This window comes from Haliotis rubra, unplaced genomic scaffold (assembly GCF_003918875.1).
Source record: "Haliotis rubra isolate DU_JTF1 unplaced genomic scaffold, ASM391887v1 Scf116, whole genome shotgun sequence".
Taxonomy (NCBI): Eukaryota; Metazoa; Mollusca; class Gastropoda; order Lepetellida; family Haliotidae; genus Haliotis; species Haliotis rubra.
In genome coordinates, this window is record NW_025765070.1 from 477015 (window position 1) to 493446 (window position 16432).

The window sequence follows — 16432 nt, forward strand, 5'->3', positions numbered from 1 at the left end:
GACACCCGGTACAGTGGTAGAAGCACACAGTCCACCATCTGAAGAGCATCAACCTCTCATCAGCGATCCCGTGGTAGAAGATGATGGAGGCATCAATTTCTCAGACGCTGAGATACGTTATTGGATGGTTAACAACCTAGACCTTTCTTCACCTTCCAAGAGTGGTAACTCGGCGCATACTTACCTGATGAAGGAGGACGATGCAGACGCCATCACCTTACCTCCGATCGACCCGATTGCTGCGGTGCCACAGAATTTGGACACAGCCTACCATAAAGCCATGAAAGTTCAAACGCCAGAGGCGTATGTTCTTTGGCCTTAATAGATCTAGAACGATCAATGAGATTCTTATCACCAGATTTCGTGACACGACTTCTGAAGATGATAGGATGATCTACTCGGCTCTACTTATGCAGAACCAGCAAGAACCACACCCTGTATGAAGCAAACGCTTCATATATTGATCGGACTCTAGACACTTCGCTAAGGAAGTCCCAGGCCGCCTCCGCGAAGGAGCTAGAGTCTCACCAGTTACAAGGGACGTCGCGGAGGAGTAGCGCTTTGCCGACCCCACATCCTGTTGAACACAGAGGTCGTTCGCGAAGCAAGCGCTCATATATATATACTGATCGGGCTCTGACTCGATACCTTCGCGAAGGTCGCGAAGGCTAAGTGGCTCCAAGTCTACTTCACCCAGAAGATCTAGAAGGGATACTTCGAGAGCTTCGCGAAGTCTCCGGCGTTCACCGAGGAAGTCTCCTCCAAGGTCTCCATATACTAGCCACTCGTCATATATAGCTACTCGTCAGTCCGTTCAAGACATCGCATAAGTTGTCTATCAACTGTATGCCATATGCCGTCTATAAGCCTACGCGAAGACAATTGCACAGGCTATTTACAACACAGAACGTCGCTGTATTAATTAGTCAACGACGTTTCATAGATCTTCACAGGAATCAACTTTTCCGTATAGATTGCTAGAATATGCAATCCCGGACTACGATACGATTATCTACATGCGTGACCATTACGGAGATCTGCAGACAATTCAATATCGAAATTGAACAGCAGCCTTGTTACAGCGAGTATAACTCATAATCGTCAACGTTTCTGAGAAGAAATATGTACAACAAGTTCAGCTTTAATTCTACAATTATGACGATACATTCATGTATACAGTCTACAAGCTGACAACTTGCAAGTTTATTGTACCTTTATATAAGGAAGTCGGAATTATATTCAAAACTGAAGTTACTTTCACGACAGCCTGGAAAATAACCTACCCAGCATTAATATTACAGAGCGAGGTATTTCGCGCCGGAGGTTTCGCGCGTTTACCATTAACCCTCGAAACACGTGGTCACTCGGGTAACTTCGGGAAGCTACGGTGAAGACCGACGATTATGCTAATATCAACAACGGCAAGATTTTATACAAGGTTTTTTCCTGCTACACTGGTGACATCACAGCTCGGGTATTCTACAGAATCAAAATGCCTTGTTCTGATTGGACCGCGAAGGCCTTCGCGAAGGCTTGGTAGATCATCACCTACCTCGGCTTCATCCTTAGATTCGGACTCGGACCTCCAGACTTCACGAAAGCCTTCGCGAAGGTCAAGTTGCCATTCCTCAGGACCGGACGCAGAGGAAGCTTCGCGAAGGGCACCTTTATCAGGCTCCAAATCATCTTCGTCCAGAAGGACATCGAGGGATTCCACAAGAGCTTCGCGAAGCTATCAACATTCACCTCACAGATCTCCGCGAAGGTCAACCCATAGACGCAGATCGTCAGGACGTTCACCAAGACGCTCCCTCGCCATTCTCCATGCCGATCACCTGCGCCGTTCACGCACCCGATCTCCTCGTACATCACCCACGTCGATCTCCTCGCAGGTCACCACACAAGTCTTCACAGACACCGGTACAGTGGTAGAAGCACACAGTCCACCATCTGAAGAGCATCAACCTCTCATCAGCGATCCCGTGGTAGAAGATGATGGAGGCATCAATTTCTCAGGCGCTGAGATACGTTATTGGATGGTTAACAACCTCGACCTTTCTTCACCTTCCAAGAGTGGTAACTTCGATACTTACCTGATGAAGGAGGACGATGCAGGCGCCATCACCTTACCTCCGATCGACCCGATTGCTGCGGTGCCACAGAATTTGGACACAGCCTACCATAAAGCCATGAAAGTTCAAACGCCAGAGGCGTATGTTCTTTGGCCTTAATAGATCTAGAGCGATCAATGAGATTCTTATCACCAGATTTCGTGACACGACTTCTGAAGATGATAGGATGATCTACTCGGCTCTACTTATGCAGAACCAGCAAGAACCACACCCTGTATGAAGCTAACGCTCATATATTGATCGGACTCTAGACACTTCGCTAAGGAAGTCCCAGGCCGCCTCCGCGAAGGAGCTAGAGTCTCACCAGTTACAAGGGACGTCGCGGAGGAGTAGCGCTTCGCCGACCCCACATCCTGTTGAACACAGAGGTCGTTCGGCAAGCGCTGAATATATATACTGATTGCGCTCATATATATATACTGATCGGGGCTCTGACTTCGATATCTTCGGGAAGGTCGAGAGCGAAGGCTAAGTGGCTCCAAGTCTACTTCACCCAGAAGATCTAGAAGGGAGACATCGCATAAGTTGTCTATCAACTGTATGCCATATGCCGTCTATAAGCCTACGCGAAGACAATTGCACAGGCTATTTACAACACAGAACGTCGCTGTATTAATTAGTCAACGACGTTTCATAGATCTTCACAGGAATCAACTTTTCCGTATAGATTGCTAGAATATGCAATCCCGGACTACGATACGATTATCTACATGCGTGACCATTACGCGGAGATCTGCAGACAATTCAATATCGAAATTGAACAGCAGCCTTGTTACAGCGAGTATAACTCATAATCGTCCAACGTTTCTGAGAAGAAATATGTACAACAAGTTCAGCTTTAATTCTACAATTATGACGATACATTCATGTATACAGTCTACAAGCTGACAACTTGCAAGTTTATTGTACCTTTATATAAGGAAGTCGAATTATATTCAAAACTGAAGTTACTTTCACGACAGCCTGGAAAATAACCTACCCAGCATTAATATTACAGAGCGAGGTATTTCGCGGGAGGTTTCAGCGTTTACCATTAACCCTCGAAACACGTGGTCACTTTCGGGTAACCGAGGAAGCTACGGTGAAGACCGGCGATTATGCTAATATCAACAACGGCAAGATTTTATACAAGGTTTTTTCCTGCTACACTGGTGACATCACAGCGGGTATTCTACAGAATCAAAATGCCTTGTTCTGATTGGACGCGATGGACAACGACCTCCACGCGAGGTCGATCTTAGTTCTCAGTTCAAGACTTACGTTACAAGTGACAACTATATATCAGTGAGCGAGCAAGCCTCCTTACAGTCCAGTTAATCTGAACCTTCATGATTGGGCTGCTTTCTTCAGGTTAGAGACCTCCCCTGTCAAGTTAGGACGAGGGCACGGCAGTCAGGCGATTTTACATAAAGTTCAACGATGACAGACACACCTGGTTGTGCACCTACATCGTCAAGGACTTCGCAGCGAATTACCTAGACGACGGGATACAAGTGGATCTAAATCCACAGCGTCTCAGACTACAGCTGAATTTCATCATCAAGCTACTAACACAACTAGATGGTTAGTAAACCTACTTAAGCTTTCTGATTGGAGGATTAAAACGGAAGTTTCACGCTCCAACTTGGGGATCTGAATATAGTGCTCCAACACCTCACAAGTGAGGTTTATGAACACGCCTTGATGATATACTTGGACTCCATGATACGATGATTCTATCACGATGGCCAGTAAGAGCACTGTAAATTTATCTCCACCGAACCAAACAGGAGGGAAAAATGCAACAGATTATTTCCTCTATCATTAACTTACGCAGACTGAAGTCTCACGTACTACCATCTCCTTTTGGATCAGAACTGTCATACTACGTGCCTACAAGACTGCAGGACCCGATCCGACCCTCCATGAGCTTCTAATACTCATGATATTAGAGCGCTAACTTCTACAATTGATCTACACAAGTGTTATTTGAAATAATGGAGGGTTTATATCTGGAAATCCGATATGGTGGTTGCCAACCATTATCTGAGAGACATCACCACCAAGGACGTCTCAGGTATCCACCAATTCGGTCCCATGGTCCTCGCACAACAGTTGACAGTTCCTCGGAGAAGATAAGTCAATCTTACAGATTTCTACTTATCTTATAACAGTACTAAATAGCTACATGCTATATATAATTTGCTTAAGTTCTTTTTTATCATCACAGTACTATGATTATTACATCATACAATATATAAGTTAACAACTCTACAGAGTTTGTTATTATATATTTACCTTAAGTTAATCATATCTTAAGCGTAGTACTATGGTTACATTATAAATGCATTAGCTAACAAACTCTACAGAGTTTTTGGCTATTATATACGTAGCTTAAGTTAATTATATCTTAAGCATAGTACTATACTCATATTGTAAAAATATATTAGCTAACAAACTCGACGGAGTTTTTGCTATTATATAGGTAGCTTAAGCTTATTCATATCTTAAGCTCAGTACTATGTTTATATCATATAAGTATATTAGCTAACAAACTCTAAAGAGTTTTTTGCTATTATATATTTGGCTTAAGTTTCATCATATCTTAAGCATTATGGTTACATTATAACATGTATTAGCTAACAAACTCTACGGAGTTTTTGCTATTATATATGTAGCTTAAGCTTATTCATATCTTAAGCGCAGTACTATGTTTATATCATATAGGTATATTAGCTAACAAACTCAAAAGAGTTTTTGCTATTATATATTTGGCTTAAGTTTCATCATATCTTAAGCTCAATACTATGTTTATATCATATAAGTATTTTAGCTAACAAACTCTAAAGGGTATTTTGCTATTATATATTTAGCTTAAGTTTCATCATATCTTAAGCAGTATGGTTACATTATAAAATGTATTAGCTAACAAACTCTACGGAGTTTTGCTATTATATATATAGCTTAAGTTTAATCATATCTTAAGCTCAGTACTATGTTTATAACATAAAAGTATATTAGTTAATAAACTCTAAGGAGTTTTTTTCTATATATATTTAGCTTAAGTCTAATCATATCTTAAGCTTAGTACTATGGTTACATTATAAATCTATTAGCTAATAAACTCTACAGAGTTTTTGGCTATTGTATATGTAGCTTAAGTTAATTATATCTTAAGCACAGTACTATACTCATATCGTAAAAATATATTAGCTAACAAACTCTACAGAGTTTTGCTATTATATATGTAGCTTAAGCTTATTCATATCTTAAGCTCAGCACTATGTTTATATCATATAAGTATATTAGCTAACAAACTCTAAAGAGTTTTGCTATTATATATTTGGCTTAAGTTTCATCAGATCTTAAGCATTATGGTTACATTATAAAGTATATTAGCTATAAACTTTAAGGAGTTTTGCTATTATATAATTAGCTTAAGTTTAATCATATCTTAAGCTTAGTACTATGTTTATATCTTAAAGTATTTTAGCAAACAAACTCTAAGGAGTTTATACTAGCATATTAACAAGCTTAAGTCTATTAGTCTTAAGCATTGTATTAATGTTATATATACTTTATCATAATAAGTACATTGTAATAACCTTTATATGGCAGCTGATAAGTTAGCAGCAGGAATTCATCAGTTCAGTGCCTTTATGAAGTTCCCATAGGGTTATTACAATCATCACAGTTCAAATCACTAATTATTAAAATCCAAAGTATTATATATTCCCACCTCCTTTTCCGTAGGATTCTACAAGCAAAAGAGCATGAGTCAGGATAAGGAAAAATATGTAATTTTCTGAGTAAAATTGATATTTTATACTTATCCTGACTCATGAGGTAAGCCCTCCCATCCTCCCCACATAACACTTTGGATTTCCCTGTAAATTCAAATGTTGGGCTCAGTATATGAGGAGAGAGTGAGGTACATGGGTGGAGGTGGCGCCCTCGTTCACGCGCTTGTGGAAGGGACTTAACTCGTGGTGAGTACTAATTAGTGATTTTACATTGAAGGGAACTTCAATTAGGGAGATACAAGTGTTCCACTATGTTCGCAAGAAGAAGAAGACAAGCAAGCAAAAGAGCATGAGTCAGGATAAGTATAAAATATCAATTTTACTCTAAAAATTACATATTTCCTTGTACATTGAATATGGCACTTGGCAAAGAGGTGAAATAGAAATTAAACATTTCATTCATTTATTATTTCACTTTATATAGTGATGTGCATGCACCTGTTTTAAGTGTGTGTGCATATACTTGTACTAGTTGGGATTAATGCCAGTTTTAAAGTGTTAGCCCCTGATCTCCCATGCTGCTGAGTTTATCAAGCCTTGCTTTATCCCCTAATTCCAAGTGTTAGCCCCTGATCTACCATGCTGCTGAGTTTATCAGGCCTTGCTTTATCCCCTAATTCCAAGTGTTAGCCCCTGATCTACCATGCTGCTGAGTTTATCAAGCCTCGCTTTATCCCCTAATGCCAAGTGTTAGCCTCCTGATCTCCCATGCTGCTGAGTTTATCAGGCCTCGCTTTATCCCCTAATGCCAAGTGTTAGCCCCTGATCTACCATGCTGCTGAGTTTATCAAGCCTTGCTTTATCCCCTAATGCCAAGTGTTAGCCTCCTGATCTCCCATGCTGCTGAGTTTATCAGGCCTCGCTTTATCCCCTAATGCCAAGTGTTAGCCCCTGATCTACCATGCTGCTGAGTTTATCAGGCCTCGCTTTATCCCCTAATGCCAAGTGTTAGCCTCCTGATCTACCATGCTGCTGAGTTTATCAGGCCTCGCTTTATCCCCTAATGCCAAGTGTTAGCCCCTGATCTACCATGCTGCTGAGGTTATCTGGCCTTGCTTTATCCCCTAATGCCAAGTGTTAGCCCCTGATCTTCCATGCTGCTGAGGTTATCAGGCCTTGCTTTATCCCCTAATGCCAAGTGTTAGCCCCTGATCTCCCATGCTGCTGAGTTTATCAAGCCTCGCTTTATCCCCTTAATGCCATGTGCCATACGGGGGAACAAGCACCATCTTTTACCGTCACTTGGTATGACATGGCCAGGAATCTAAGCACTGACCTTCCTCACCATCAACTAGACCACTTAATCCATATTGCACAAGACAGCTATGATGAATTCATATTAATTATTTACCATGAAAAGCCACAAACCTTGTTAGAAATTCATATTAGGTGGGAGCTTTGAAGTCAGTAATAATAACTGGCCTCTTAACATAAAAAGGTCACAACCAACATGGGCAAATGACTACAGTTTTCAGTGTCCTTGGCAGGCCAGAATCCAGTGATGGTGAGGTCAGCCCTGGATGTAGCAAGGTCATTGTTTGGTAATAGCTGTGTATGCAGGTTTCACCAAGGGGGCTTTCTTCCCACATTTAGATGACATGCTGTAATATCACCTAGAAAATAGAATCTGTGTTGTTTCTTATTGATGTCAAACACGTGCTGTTGTTATAATGTACTCTGCAGTTAATGAAAAATACAAAATAACATTGAATATACAACAAAAATCCAAATATTGATTAACGTAACCTTGACCTTGTTTAACTAGAGCATTGCTTTGAAAAGTACAAATGCTTCCTTTTATGTGTAACTGTAGTGTTCTTTTCAAAATAGCATGGTTACCATGGAAATGCCCTAAACAGACATGTTGCCTGACACAGTTTTGGAAAACTAGACATTCCAAGCTTTCAAGCAATGCCAAAAATATCTTGCTGTACCGCCAGTAGACATGTTTTACATTCCGCTGATATCAGAAGCCACTTTTCATTTAATCTCATGATACTATCTCTCAGTGTGAAGATTTGATGACAAAAGCATCAAAGGTTGTAATTCTTTGTACTGGCCATTTCAGAATGATCAAGTACCCTCGCATCCTTTATGTAATCTGATTGGTCAAAGTTTCCTCATTGGGAGATAGTAATGAGATATTAATTAGGGAAATTAAAATGAGAGTTAAGGAGCTCATTTTATTGATATTGTGAAATCCCTGAACAACTGTTCCTAAGTTACTTGACCACTTGGTTCTCTGTTGACAGATGGTGACCGTGGCACCAGATAAAGTGTGCCAGATGCTGCATGTGGCGTGGGTCAAGGCCAGTGAGGAGCTACACACTGCTTCCTACTGGCGGAAACTGGCATGTGTTGTCAAACTCTTAACTCAGACTCCATTGCTTCTGTCAGATCCTGGATCCCAGGTCAATGAGTGTCTGATGGAGGTAGGGTCATTAAACTGTTAACACAACCTCTGTTGTTACCTGTAAGTCCTGGCTTGCTGGCCACAAATGTCTTCTTGTGGTGGGCATTGTAATTGTTGGATCTTCATATCTGTCTTTGATTATGCCATGTAAGCTATTCCTGTATGCATGAAATAACTATTGTAAGTTAACCCATTTTGAGCTAATGACAAGACATATATCATTATTATTAATATGTATTCACCTTTTCTAGCACATGGCCCTGCTTTTGAAGCTGGGAGAGGATAAGTTGGGTGTGGTCAACATGCTGATAGAACATCTGTACCCACATCTCATCTCAGAAGATCATGGCATACAGATAGCTAACAACTTCCGCTCCATCCTAGCTGATGCATGTATGTTTGGGGGCTTACACCACAGAACAGACAGGTGACAAAGTTGTACATAATTCTTACAAATATGCTCCTCTAACACTTGATTGTCTTTACCTGAAACTTGTTTTGCAGTAAAATAACAAATTTAAGTCCAAGGAATTGTGTTGACTTGCTTCCTTGCGGTTCACCACACACCATCCACAGGAGTTATCTCCCCTAGAGCAAACATGGGAATCTCATTTCAGGCTCCAGTGCTTCTGCTAGTGGAGATAACTCCTGTTGAATGTGTGAGAGGTGGTATTCTAAGAATTATATCATTGTTGATAATGCGACAGGTGACCCAGCTGCACATGTCTCAGTGTCAGGCTGACCCAGCTGTACGTGTCTGAGTGTCAGGCGACCCAGCTGTACATGTCTGAGTGTCAGGCGACCCAGCTGTACGTGTCTGAGTGTCTGAGTGTCAGGCTGACCCAGCTGTACATGTCTCTGAGTGTCAGGCGACCCAGCTGTGCGTGTACCAGCTGACCCAGCTGTACAGTGTCAGGCGACCCAGCTGTACGTGTCTGAGTGTCAGGCGACCCAGCTGTACATGTCTGAGTGTCAGGCGACCCAGCTGTACGTGTCTGAGTGTCAGGCGACCCAGCTGTACATGTCTGAGTGTCAGGCGACCCAGCTGTACGTGTCTGAGTGTCAGGCGACCCAGCTGTACGTGTCTCGAGTGTCAGGCTGACCCAGCTGTACATGTCTGAGTGTCAGGCGACCCAGCTGTACGTGTCTGAGTGTCAGGCGACCCAGCTGTACATGTCTGAGTGTCAGGCGACCCAGCTGTACGTGTCTGAGTGTCAGGCGACCCAGCTGTACATGTCTGAGTGTCAGGCGACCCAGCTGTACGTGTCGCAGTGTCAGAAGCGTCAGGCTGACCCAGCTGTACGTGTCTGAGTGTCAGGTGTCATGTCTGGAGTGTCAGGCCACCCAGCTGTACATGTCTGAGTGTCAGGCTGACCCAGCTGTACGTGTCTGAGTGTGCAGGTCTGACCCAGCTGTACGTGTCTGTCTGAGTGTCAGGTCAGACCCAGCTGTACGCGGTTCGAGTGTCAGTCTCCAGCTGTACAGTCTGAGTGTCAGGCCCCAGCTGTACATGTCTGAGTGTCAGGCTGACCCAGCTGTATGCGTGTCTGAGTGTCCAGAGCTTAATGTCCAGGCTGACCCAGCTGTACGTGTGCACGGGTGACCCAGCTGTACATGCTGTATGTCTGAGTGTCAGGCGACCCAGCTGTACATGTCTGAGTCAGGCTTGTCACCCAGCTGTACATGTCTCGAGTGTCAGGCGACCCAGCTGTAATGCGTGTGTCTGAGTGTCAGGCGACCCAGCTGTACATGTCTCAGTGTCAGGCTGTAATGTGACATGTGACTCAGCTGTACATGTCTCAGTGTCAGGCGACCCAGCTGTACGTGTCTGAGTGACAGGTGACCCAGCTGTACATGTCTCAGTGTCAGGCAATGCAGTTGAACTTGTCTCAGTGACCATGTGACTTTATGTTTTCTTTATTCCTGACCTAGAAGCATATTCTAATCGTTATTTCATTTCCTATATTACAGACTCATTTTGGATGTAACATTCTTCGTTCAGAAGCAAGGAAAGATGTTGTCAGTGAATGATGTCATGCCAAGGTATGTGATGTTTGTTCAGTCATGTTGTATGAAGACTGCCCCCTGCAGATATCCCCAGTAACCAATATCTAGTAGTCAACTCACCAGGCTGATGTTCTGTATCTACTTGCTCAGGGGATAATTTATCCATGCTCGGCTTTCTGATCTTCTCCCTCAATCTCTTTTGTTCAGATTCTCAAAAGGTGATGGCATTGTTCGTGTTTTTGCCATCAATTATCTGTCACACTTGGACCCGAATGAACCACCTCATACAGAGTTTGCCCAGGAATTAATCCTGGATCTCTGTGCCCGGCATGATGCAGTAATGGATTTGGCAGAGTACCGTCAGTTCAACAACTCCCTCTGTCACCGCCAGAAGAACAGGATCTTTCAAGCAATTTGTGTACTGGAACCATTCATAACACAGGTCAGCTCTTTTTCAAAATATTGCTCAAATGTGGTTATAGGTCATACTTAAGGTTGTAATTTTCCACCCCAGTAGGACATTGTTTAATGCGTTAGTTTGAAGTTGACATCACCACCAACACTGGCACCACAGTTGGTTTTCTCAATGCTTATTGACAGATGTTCAGTTTGTCTGGTGAATCCTGGTGTATAACTGTCATATGATCCTGTGTGCCATATAGAAAGTTGTGTTGCAGGGTCTGAGACAGCCTGCCAGAGACACTAACAAGAGTACTAGTTTGTCTGGTGAATCCTGGTGTATAACTGTCATATGATCCTGTGTGTCAGTTTGTGTTGCAGGGAGACAGCCCTCAATACCTCTCAAGACACTCAGTTTACATGGCAGTTTGTCTGGTGAATCCTGGTGTATAACTGTCATATGATCCTGTGTGGTTGTGTTGCAGGAGACAGCCTCCAGACACTATGGCAGTTTGTCTGGTGAATCCTGGTGTATAACTGTCATATGATCCTGTGTGGTTGTGTTGCAGGGAGACAGCCTCCAGACACTGTGGCAAGTTTGTCTGGTGAATCCTGGTGTATAACTGTCATATGATCCTGTGTGGTTGTGTTGCAGGGAGACAGCCTCAAGACACTATGGCAGTTTGTCTGGTGAATCCTGGTGTATAACTGTCATATGATCCTGTGTGGTTGTGTTGCAGGGAGACAGCCTCCAGACACTATGGCAGTTTGTCTGGTGAATCCTGGTGTATAACTGTCATATGATCCTGTGTGGTTGTGTTGCAGGGAGACAGCCTCCAGACACTGTGGCAGTTTGTCTGGTGAATCCTGGTGTATAACTGTCATATGATCCTGTGTGGTTGTGTTGCAGGGAGACAGCCTCAAGACACTATGGCAGTTTGTCTGGTGAATCCTGGTGTATAACTGTCATATGATCCTGTGTGGTTGTGTTGCAGGGAGACAGCCTCCAGACACTGTGGAAGTTTGTCTGGTGAATCCTGGTGTATAACTGTCATATGATCCTGTGTGGTTGTGTTGCAGGGAGACAGCCTCCAGACACTATGGCAGTTTGTCTGGTGAATCCTGGTGTATAACTGTCATATGATCCTGTGTGGTTGTGTTGCAGGAGACAGCCTTCAGACACTATGGGCAGTTTGTCTGGTGAATCCTGGTGTATAACTGTCATATGATCCTGTGTGGTTGTGTTGCAGGGAGACAGCCTCAAGACACTGTGGAAGTTTGTCTGGTGAATCCTGGTGTATAACACTCATATGATCCTGTGTGGTTGTGTTGCAGGGAGACAGCCTCCAGACACTATGGCAGTTTGTCTGGCAAATCCTGGTGTATAACTGTCATATGATCCTGTGTGGTTGTGTTGCAGGGAGACAGCCTCAAGACACTATGGCAGTTTGTCTGGTGAATCCTGGTGTATAACTGTCATATGATCCTGTGTGGTTGTGTTGCAGGGAGACAGCCTCCAGACACTGTGGAAGTTTGTCTGGCGAATCCTGGTGTATAACACTCATATGATCCTGTGTGGTTGTGTTGCAGGGAGACAGCCTTCAGACACTGTGGAAGTTTGTCTGGCTGAATCCTGGTGTATAACACTCATATGATCCTGTGTGGTTGTGTTGCAGGGAGACAGCCTCCAGACACTATGGCAGTTTGGCAGTTTGTCTGGCGAATCCTGGTGTATAACTCTCATATGATCCTGTGTGGTTGTGTTGCAGGGAGACAGCCTCCAGACACTGTGGAAGTTTGTCTGGTGAATCCTGGTGTATAACACTCATATGATCCTGTGTGGTTGTGTTGCAGGGAGACAGCCTCAAGACACTATGGCAGTTTGTCTGGTGAATCCTGGTGTATAACTGTCATATGATCCTGTGTGGTTGTGTTGCAGGGAGACAGCCTCCAGACACTGTGTGGCAGTTTGTCTGGCTTGAATCCTGGTGTATAACTGTCATATGATCCTGTGTGGTTGTGTTGCAGGGAGACAGCCTTCAGACACTATGGCAGTTTGTCTGGTGAATCCTGGTGTATAACTCTCATATGATCCTGTGTGGTTGTGTTGCAGGGAGACAGCCTCAAGACACTGTGGAAGTTTGTCTGGTGAATCCTGGTGTATAACACTCATATGATCCTGTGTGGTTGTGTTGCAGGGAGACAGCCTTCAGACACTATGGCAGTTTGTCTGGCAAATCCTGGTGTATAACTGTCATATGATCCTGTGTGGTTGTGTTGCAGGGAGACAGCCTCCAGACACTATGGCAGTTTGTCTGGCGAATCCTGGTGTATAACTCTCATATGATCCTGTGTGGTTGTGTTGCAGGGAGACAGCCTCCAGACACTACGGCAGTTTGTCTGGCGAATCCTGGTGTATAACTCTCATATGATTCTGTGTGGTTGTGTTGCAGGGAGACAGCCTCCAGACACTATGGCAGTTTGTCTGGCGAATCCTGGTGTATGAGCCACATGCGTCAGTGCGACACATGCAGGAATGGATTTTGATGCGGTTGGTGCTCAGGTTCCCCGACATGGTGGGACAACTGTGGGAGCACTTCCATCAGGTAAGGGAACACATGAGAATGATTTATAGGATGCAATGAAATAGAAAGTCCTTGCATTGAAAGACTTATATTTTTCCTTATCCTGACACTCATGCTTATTGCTTGTCTCCTTCCTCTTGCGAACTTAGTGGAACACTCCTATTGAAGCTCCCTTCAATAAAACAGACGTAAAATCACTACTCACCAGAGTTGTCTCTATTTCCGTTTTGGCGGGAAACCGTGGTGCCACCGTTCTCCCACGCTTCACTCTCTCCTCCTTCGCCCTGTGAGCAGATTGTGAGAGCGCCTGTGTCTCCTATACGGCACTATATCCTTTTATTACTTAGTTATTATCCTCTATTGTACTTTTATAGAGATTTAGTTAGTATTCTTCATCAATATGGTTTGAAATTTAGTTGTATTTAGCACTGTTTATTCACGGTTTGTCCGTGTTTGTTCAGTTGTTTACTTTTCATGAAAACCTGTTTCAATTGTAGACTTCGGTTCTCTGCTGCTGACCCTCATCAACTGTGCCCTAGCTGCACGGTACCATGTTCTTCCAGCTCGAGCTGCATTCATTGCCAGCATTTAACTAATTTTGCATTTAATAATTACCTTTTTTGCGTTCTTAGACGTGCTGCAGATAGGTTGAGACGGGTTTGTAATGTCATGGATAAACCAGCTGAGTCCCTCACGAGTCAACTGATGTCGGACGACCCTCTTCCGTCTGGTGCTACGCCGCAGACTTCCTCGGGGGACGGTTCGTGGGACGGTGTCCGCCACCTCCATGAAGAGGCCTGCTACTCCGGACGTCCCATCGTCGCAGCCTAAGAGTAGGAAGTTGTCATCTACCCAGAGAAGGCTACGCACCCCCAGGGCGACGACCACCTCTAAGGGGAAATCAGCGCAGATTACCAGGACATTCTCGGCCGAGATTGTCCGTAGTCGGAACAGGGACTCTACGATGAGCAGCCGCTCGTCATCCCAGAGGTACCATCACAAGAAGAGGCCAGTCTCAGCAACGGTGACTTCAGCGCAGATCTCTACGCAGTCCGAGGTATCTACGCTGACGGCAGATGAGCGATCCTTGGACCATATCGCTACCACCACAGAAAAGGCAGCTCATCTATCACCACAGACATTCAACCCGGGGGACTTCATGCAGCAGTTTTACCAACAGATCATGGAGATGATGGAGAGGCGTTTCGCACTGGAGAGGGCATCGCATGATCAACAACCAGCCCGCAGAGAGGACCCGAGCCTTCGCGAAGGTTCCAACGCAGACGACGCTTCAGAGAGGCCCTCCACCAACATGACGTCTGGAAACAAATCTATGCTTCAGGACCAGCCTGCGCGAAGGACGACTCGCCCATCCCCAGATACGGACTCGGACGATCAGCATTCCCGAAGGCACTCGCGAAGGACCAATCGCCTATCCCCAGATGCGGACTCAGATGATCAGCATTTGTGAAGGCACTCGCGAAGGGCTTCGGATACAGCCTCCAAGACTTCAACCTCACGCAGATCGTCGAGGGATTCACCGAGGCATTCGCGAACCAAACGTCGCTCATCTCCGCGCAGGTCACCCTACAGACGCAGTTCACCGGGCTCCTCTCCACGCAGATCTCCACGCAGGTCTCCACGCAGGTCTCCGCGAAGGTCGCCCCGCAAGTCTCCACGCAGGTCTCCACACAGGTCCCCGCAGTCGCGAAGGTCACCACCCAGATCACCGCCGGAGGAGGATCACCAGTCCTTGCTCAGCTCAGTCCTTGCTCTAAGGAAGAGAATGCAGCTCACACCTATCTAATGCATGAGAATGACGTCGACACGATCACTCTCCCACGGATTGATCCCATGGCAGCGGTCCCAGAGAACTTAGACGCAGCCTTCAAGAAAGCCACGAAAGCCCAGGCGCTGCATCTGCCACAGTTCAACGCCAAAAAGTTTGGTGGCGCCACGGTTTCCCGCCAAAACAGAAATAGAGACAACTCTGGTGAGTAGTGATTTTACGTCTGTTTTATTGAATGGAGCTTCAATAGGAGATACAAGTGTTCCACTAAGTTCGCAAGAGGAAGGAGACAAGCAATAAGCATGAGTCAGGATAAGTATAAAATATCAATTTTATTCAGAAAATTACATTATCCCTTACGACATGCCTGAAATTGATAATTGAAACTTTGAGGCAAACAGCTTCCAAACAGAGAACACTTGCCATCTATGGAATGTAAACAATTGCTCCGTACATCGAAAACTACCACACGCTGTGTTGTCGGTGTTTGCTGAACTGGTATCTTCCCTGAGGGCTGATAGTTAGTATTATTGAGAGAAATGAATTGTATATTTTTAGAGAAATGTGGTGTGATATAGTGCCTTTAACTAAATGTTGAACCATTATCAGGATATATCAGAAACGTACAACACAGTGTACCTTGCAAGATTATGAAAAAGGTCACAATTATTTTTAGAAAATGATTGCTTTGAAGATGGAATGTCACTTTTTCTGATTTATAATATCAGGATTCAGGAATGGTGAATTTGATACTGCAACCAGAGAAATACCTAACCCAAAGTATTGAAAAAGGAATATGATGCATTCATAATTTCGGCTCAGATTTAGTGACATAATTATTAAGAAAATTGAAATGTAAACATACAACAAAACACATAAATGTTAAGAAAGCAGTGAGAAACTATGTAACAACAAAATGATAACAAAGTAGAGAATTGGATTAACAAAGGCCAGGTGTGGAAGGCGAAGGCGGACGCAGGGCCAAGCTAAAGCAATTTAATGACCTGCTCTCTGTTGGACTGTGAACAGACGAGACAGGTAGCGGCGATTTCCCTTCTATTGGAAAATAGACAGCCTAGCAGCAGCAGCAGCGAGGTATAAATCGAGCGAGAGATCGGTCCCATGTCCTCCCTGAACCTTACCACCTGACGTCATTTTATTTCAGTCTAATTGTACAACAAAGTTAAACCATTTAGGATGAAATCTGTGGGTAAAGAGATTAAGGTTGTATAAAATAGAGAGATAGGGTTGATAAGAGTTATAGTATTTGGAAGTTTTGAAATGAGAAGCGTGATTTAAATGACACTAAATAGAAGTGATAGAAT

At 44.0% G+C, this 16432-nt stretch overlaps 1 protein-coding gene across 2 annotated transcripts in view; it reads left to right on the forward strand.

Annotated features, from left to right (window-relative positions):
• LOC124256098 (probable methyltransferase TARBP1) overlaps positions 1–16432 on the forward strand; it is a 163452-nt gene that overhangs the window by 107541 nt on the left and 39479 nt on the right. For both annotated transcript variants that reach the window (XM_046690049.1, XM_046690041.1), the window contains exons 14-18: positions 8167–8346; positions 8579–8754; positions 10299–10370; positions 10542–10776; positions 13187–13339. In XM_046690049.1, coding sequence (XP_046546005.1) covers positions 8167–8346; positions 8579–8754; positions 10299–10370; positions 10542–10776; positions 13187–13339 — 816 coding nt within the window. The remainder of the gene's footprint in view (positions 1–8166; positions 8347–8578; positions 8755–10298; positions 10371–10541; positions 10777–13186; positions 13340–16432) is intronic.